The sequence below is a fragment of the Scomber scombrus genome, chromosome 13 (assembly GCF_963691925.1).
Source record: "Scomber scombrus chromosome 13, fScoSco1.1, whole genome shotgun sequence".
Lineage (NCBI taxonomy): Eukaryota > Metazoa > Chordata > Actinopteri > Scombriformes > Scombridae > Scomber > Scomber scombrus.
The window spans coordinates 805,593-811,526 of record NC_084982.1 but is presented as its reverse complement, the minus strand read 5'-3'; the positions used below and the strand labels follow the sequence as shown (position 1 = coordinate 811,526).

The 5,934-nt window shown below is 38.5% G+C and overlaps 1 protein-coding gene across 1 annotated transcript; it reads left to right on the top strand.

The window, feature by feature from the left end:
- The first annotated feature begins 1,400 nt into the window (after positions 1 to 1,400).
- On the top strand, positions 1,401 to 2,336 carry LOC133993067 (olfactory receptor 11A1-like). Its single transcript, XM_062431910.1, has one exon. It carries the CDS (start codon positions 1,410 to 1,412, stop codon positions 2,334 to 2,336), a length of 927 nt encoding a protein of 308 aa, XP_062287894.1. The 5' UTR covers positions 1,401 to 1,409.
- The last annotated feature ends 3,598 nt before the right edge of the window (positions 2,337 to 5,934 follow it).

Below are 5,934 nucleotides of genomic sequence, written 5' to 3'. Positions count from 1 at the left end.
TGGGATACCAGCCCCCCTGCTGTCTCCTCATCAAGGTACCAGGATCACCCATATTCGACTACACTAATCCCTGAAGCTCATTTCTCCCAGGCAGTGACACCGGGATGTCATTGCCCCCAAGCGCCACTCCCGCAATCAGACAGAACCATGCAAGCCAATTTTGGGGTTCCATGGTGGACAGTGGCGTGCACAGACATTTTGGGGGGCAGGTGCTCAGTGAAAAATAAGGGAACTTTGTGTGGCATGTGGAACTGCCTGCTGCCTTATTATAGCAGTGTGAGATTTATCTCCCTCATCTTCCATGCTAGTAGATGGCCTATTGCAGGACAGCACAGAGCTGCTTCCCTGCTGTAGCTGCCTAGAATAAAATAATAATAGTTTTAATAATAGCCTATTTTTTAAGTTTTAATAATAACCTATTAAAGTAAATACAAGATTAATGCAAGTCTTGTAACATAGAAATAACGCATGGTTGGTACAAAATAATATAATTAGCTAATATAGCTTCATGCATGATTTAGTACCGCCAAACCAATTTGTGTAGTTAAAATAAAATGTGGACAGCTTTTAAGATATTTCAATAGAATTAGAGGAACAGTTCAACTTTAAAATCTGAGCTTTAAAAGGCCCTAAACAGTTAACATGACTCTGGTCTTGACTCTGACCTTTCAGGAGAGCAGAGAGCTGCTTCCCTGGGCCCCCTGCTGTAGCTCCCTTTCTTTTTCCTTTCTTACCCTCTCCTTTCTAGGCAATATGCTGCAATTAGTAAATAAAAAGAGATAATAACAAAAAGATAATAATGCGTATATTGGGGCATTATTATCACACGCTTTTTCGCTGCCTGGGCGCTGCAGCAGATCCTTTACATGGTCTCCCCACACCGCATCAAGAGCACAAACGATTCATTCAAATCTTGTTAATACATTTGTCAAACGTATCTCATTGGTAGTGTGGTCCTTGCTCGTGAAAAACGTTGTATTAGTGCACATTAATATATATGTTTTAACACATTTATCCCAGTTGAGCATAAAAACCCAAGGGGAAATTAGCAGTTGGTAAAGAAGATATCTACCTATTTCCCAATTTTAATGGTGTGGGGTGTTATGTTGTATCATGGGGCACACCCCCAAGCAAAGTAGGCCAAGCAATTTCTGTGACTTTAGGCCTCTAGAGTTTGGTAAAGTAAGGTGCTAGTAGTTTCTATTTTGGTGAAGACTTTAATGAGATCCATAGAGGGTCAAGCAATCCAATAAAAAACATTCCATGGACACAGAGACAGTTCACTGTGTGAATGTCTGAGATGAACATGAGTGCATTTCAAGGTAGAGTATCTATGAATGAAGAAATTGAATGAAGCAGTCATTTGTAATCTGTTTTATTGCTGAACTTCTACTTTTTTGACAACCTTAATGGATGATGAATTAAATGTAACATATATAACTGTTGATGGGTATGTGGAAGTGGAAAAATACAGATATGTTTATTTTTTGATCATGTTTACAGTATATATTCTTATAATCTGCAGTAATATCATTATTGTGTGTCTCATATGGGTTCACGAAAACCTTCATGAGCCTATGTATGTTTTCATTGCAGCTTTGTTACTGAACGCTGTTCTTTACAGCACTGCAATCTACCCAAAGATGTTAATTGACTTTTTATCTGAAAAACAGATCATATCATATTCAGCCTGTCTTTTTCAATTTTATATATTTTACACTTTAGGCATGTCCGATTTCTTACTGTTGTCAGCCATGGCTTATGACAGGTATGTGTCTATATGTAAACCTCTGCAATATCCAGTTATCATGAGAAAAAACACGATCAGTATTTTTCTCGTTTTAGCATGGCTTTTGCCAGCATGTCTAATGGCAGTGCTAGTAATACAGATTGCTGATACTAAACTGTGCAACTTTAATTTAAAAGGAATATTTTGTAACAATGCAATTTACAGTCTTCATTGTGTGAGATCAAAATTTGTGACAATATATGGTGTGGTTATTTTATTCAATTTTATACTACTCCCTATGCTCTTTGTAATTTTTACATATATAAGGATATTAATATTAACCTACCAAAGTTGTAGAGAAGTCAGGAAAAAAGCAGCAGAGACATGTTTACCCCACTTGTTGGTTTTAATCAGCATCAGCGGTTTTAGTGCATATGATGTCAGTATAGCTCGACTGGAATCTAATTTTCCAAAAATGGCACGTCTAATAATGACGTTACAAATAATTTTGTATCATTCTTTGTTTAATCCACTCATATATGGGCTCAAAATGAAAGAAATTTCTAAACACCTCAAAAGGTTGTTCTGCCGATCCAAAAGAATCTGATGCTTTTTTCCATTTATTCTTGAATAATCATGCAGAAATATGGATTCTTGGAAGGCCTTTAATGTAGACTATGTATTATATATATGATAGAGAGTAAAGAGTATATGATCAGCTTGACCAATGTACTGATTTATCCATTTGTTGAAATGATTCATAAATATCTTTTAATTCATTTTAAGTCATCCAAAATGTTCACTTTATTTCAATTAACTGTTATGAACGTGTGTGTATGTGTATACAGACGGGTGACAAAGTAAGTTGTTGGACCACCACATGCTTCTGTAACAGAGTTGGAAAATGCACTTTATTAATTTTTGTTTTCAAATTGTATTTGGGGATTTTATTTATCATTTATTTATTTTGTTGAATATTTGTGAATTTTATCTCAATTAGATGTTTTATTTTATGGTTATTTACGTTTCCTGAGGAAACTACCTTTTTGGCTGTGACCTCTTTCTGTACCTCCTGGGTTTCCGTAGGACATCACGTCAGCTCCTCACAGTGCTGTTTTGCATTGATGAGGGTAAGTTGAGTTAGGAATTGCTGCTGTGATTTTTGGTAGTTTTCTTTGAAGAACGATCTCTTTGTGTTTACATTTTTGGCGCATATTGTATGATGTAAATGCCGCTAACATCGGGTAGCTGTTTTGTGTTGTTTTGGCCATTGGTGTACTTTTTGTGGATGTTTTTGTTTTCGCGCCTTTTGTGCTTCCGGGCTGCTGCGCAGTGTGGACCAGGCAGCGCTGCAGAGCCTTTTGGCATGCATTTTCTTATTGTTGTTTCACTTATTCAGGAGCAGAAAATACAGAAAGAGCCCAGAAGACTGTTACATGTCTTTTTATGTCTTCTGCAGGTATGTTTCCTTTGTTAAATGTAATTATTTTCGCTGTTTACCCCACATATACAGTGTTTTGTTTTGACCAATAGGTGTCACTGTTCCCATATTTGATTATTATGGTTTGAAATGTATTAGCTAAAAACAAAGTGTTTTCCTGTCTGTTTTTATAGCTTGTATTTAGTAAAGTGTAAGAATGCACTTCTATGCATTGTAAAAGAAAATCAATTAAATCACACAGTGCTGTTTTGCATTGATGAGGGAGCAGAAAATACAGAAAGAGCCCAGAAGACTATTACATGTCTTTTTATGTCTTCTGCAGGAGCAAATAAATGCAGGAAAACAACCCCTGACTCGTCATTATTCACACCGGATCCAAACCTGTTACACTTCCAGAACAGCTTCAATGCACCTTGGTATTGATTCTAGAGTCTCTGAACTACAATGCTTGTTGTAAGAGTAGGCCACACTCCAGTGAGTGTGTGTGTGGGATGAGGGGATCAGGCCGTGTTCATTAGTTTAACAGCTCAGGGGAAGAAGCTGTTTTTCAGTTTTGTAGTGTGTTACTGAATTGTCCTGTATCACCTGCCAGAGGGAAGTAGTTGGTAGTCAGGATATGTTGGGTCATGAATGATATTTAAGGCCCTACCCTGACAGCGGGTTAGATAAATGTCCCTGATTGCAGGAAGCTGGGTCCGAGTATTGTGCCGTCTTGATGAGTCTTTGCAGAGCCCTCTGCTCCTTCTTGGTGTAGATGGTTAACCACACTGTGATGCAGTATGAGATGATACTGTCAACAGCGCACCGGTAGAAGTTAACCAGCAGGTTCTGTGGCAGACCGGCTCTCCTCAGCTTCCGCAGGAAGAAGAGACACTGTTGTGCCTTCCCAATGATGGTGGATGTATTCAAGGTCCTGGTCCTTGGGTTTCAATCAGTCAATCAATCAATTAATCTTTATTTGTATAGCGCCATATCACAACAAAGTCATCTCAAGTCACTTTACACATAGAGCAGGTGAAATTTTCCTCAATCCTGAGTCTGAAATTTTTTTTTGTCTTCCTTAATGTCACGTTTAAGATTCTCGAAGCCTTAGCAGGTTCCTAACTTTGTTGTTTCGCCCGGACATTTTCGGTACCAAAGTTTTGGTACAAAAGGCTCCAATCAGTGCATTCAAAACAGTCTTGTAGTTGTACTGTTGCATCATCAGGCCACACTCTAACTTCTCTGCTAATTTGCGTAGCTCTGCTGATGAGTGGTTTGTAAGCTGGCAACATTAACAGAGAGAAACCATACCAGCAAAATGACCTGTATGCTGTACATATCGTATAGTATTATGATACAATCATCATGAGGTAAAGATGTCAAGATTTACATACTGAATTTCAACAATATAATATATTATTACTGCATATGGCAAATGTGTTCAAGTAGTTTAAACTAAAACTATGATGTCAAATATTTGCTGGCAACCTTTTTTTGTACAATGAAAACTAAAACAATAAAAAGCAACCTTTGAAAACAAGAAAACAAGGTATTTTATTTAACAGGTGAGAAAATGAGTTGCTGAATGATAAGCTGCTCTGCGGGGCAGGGAACAAGTAGCTGTGGTAATGCTAGGTAAGCATGGACAACAGAGTGAGTGCTTTTGTTCAAACAGCAAGAATCTGGAAACAACAACTGGATTTTCTGAGGAAAGTCAGTCTGTTGTATTACTGCATACCAGAGTGACATGGACACTATATGTGTATGACATATAACGCGCCACCATGAGGCCGGTTGATGTGATTTCTTTTGAGTAACTTGATAACTTCTTAAATGTGTTTGTTTGCTGTAGGTCTTGCAATTTCTAAGATCCAAACACTTTTAGATGCTAATAATAATAATAACAATGATAATAATAACAATAATAATAATTAAAGCTGCAAGCAGCGATGAACGGGCCCTCGCCCCCTCATGCTCATCGGGCTGTGGCACAGTCGGAGGGCGCGAAGGTAGATGTCTTCATACGCAGGCTTTTATTTGACGTCGCATGATCTGGTGAAATAATACTGCCTATGACCACTCATGTTGTAGTGTATGATGTGGAGAACACATCCTGTAAATTTCATATAAATCGGATAATGTTTGTCATATGAGGCTGACTTCCTGTGTCCAGTAAGTGGCGCTGTGTATATGACACAGTATTGATGCATATATGTGTTCAGGGCGGGACCCTCTACATGCGTGATCAATTTGGTGTAGATCGGACGATGTCTGTAGGAGTTATAAGGATTTCCTGCTTTTTGGCGAAGGATCGAATGGCGAGGGAAATTGTGGGCACCACCACGCCCAAACCAAATCCCTAATCAGAAAGTTTTTGATAACTTTTCATCTCCAATGTCTCAATATGATTCTGTGCAAATTTGAAGTTGGTCGGATTAAATCCCTAGGACAAGTTCGTTAAAGTACGAGGTGTGGAAATCGCCAAAATCGCACATATTTTTCAAAATGGCCGACTTCCTGTTGGATTGACGTCATGGGTACCCTAGACTTTTTTGTGCGTCTTTACACTATACATATGTGTACCGAATTTCGTTTGTCTACGTCAATCTGAGTCGAGGGGCTCGATTTTTAAAATTTTCTAGGGGGTGCTATTCAGCCATTTTGCCACGCCCATTTCCTCGATCCTTAAAATATACATTTTTTCGCCAGGCCTGGCTTGCATTCAGAATTTGGTGAGTTTTGGGGCACGTTTAAGGGGGGAAAAAGGCCACTTAGACAGGGA

Bases quoted from the DNA above. Each gene is read 5' to 3' on its own strand.
- LOC133993067 (XM_062431910.1), top strand. From the start codon at position 1,410: ATGGATGATGAATTAAATGTAACATATATAACTGTTGATGGGTATGTG.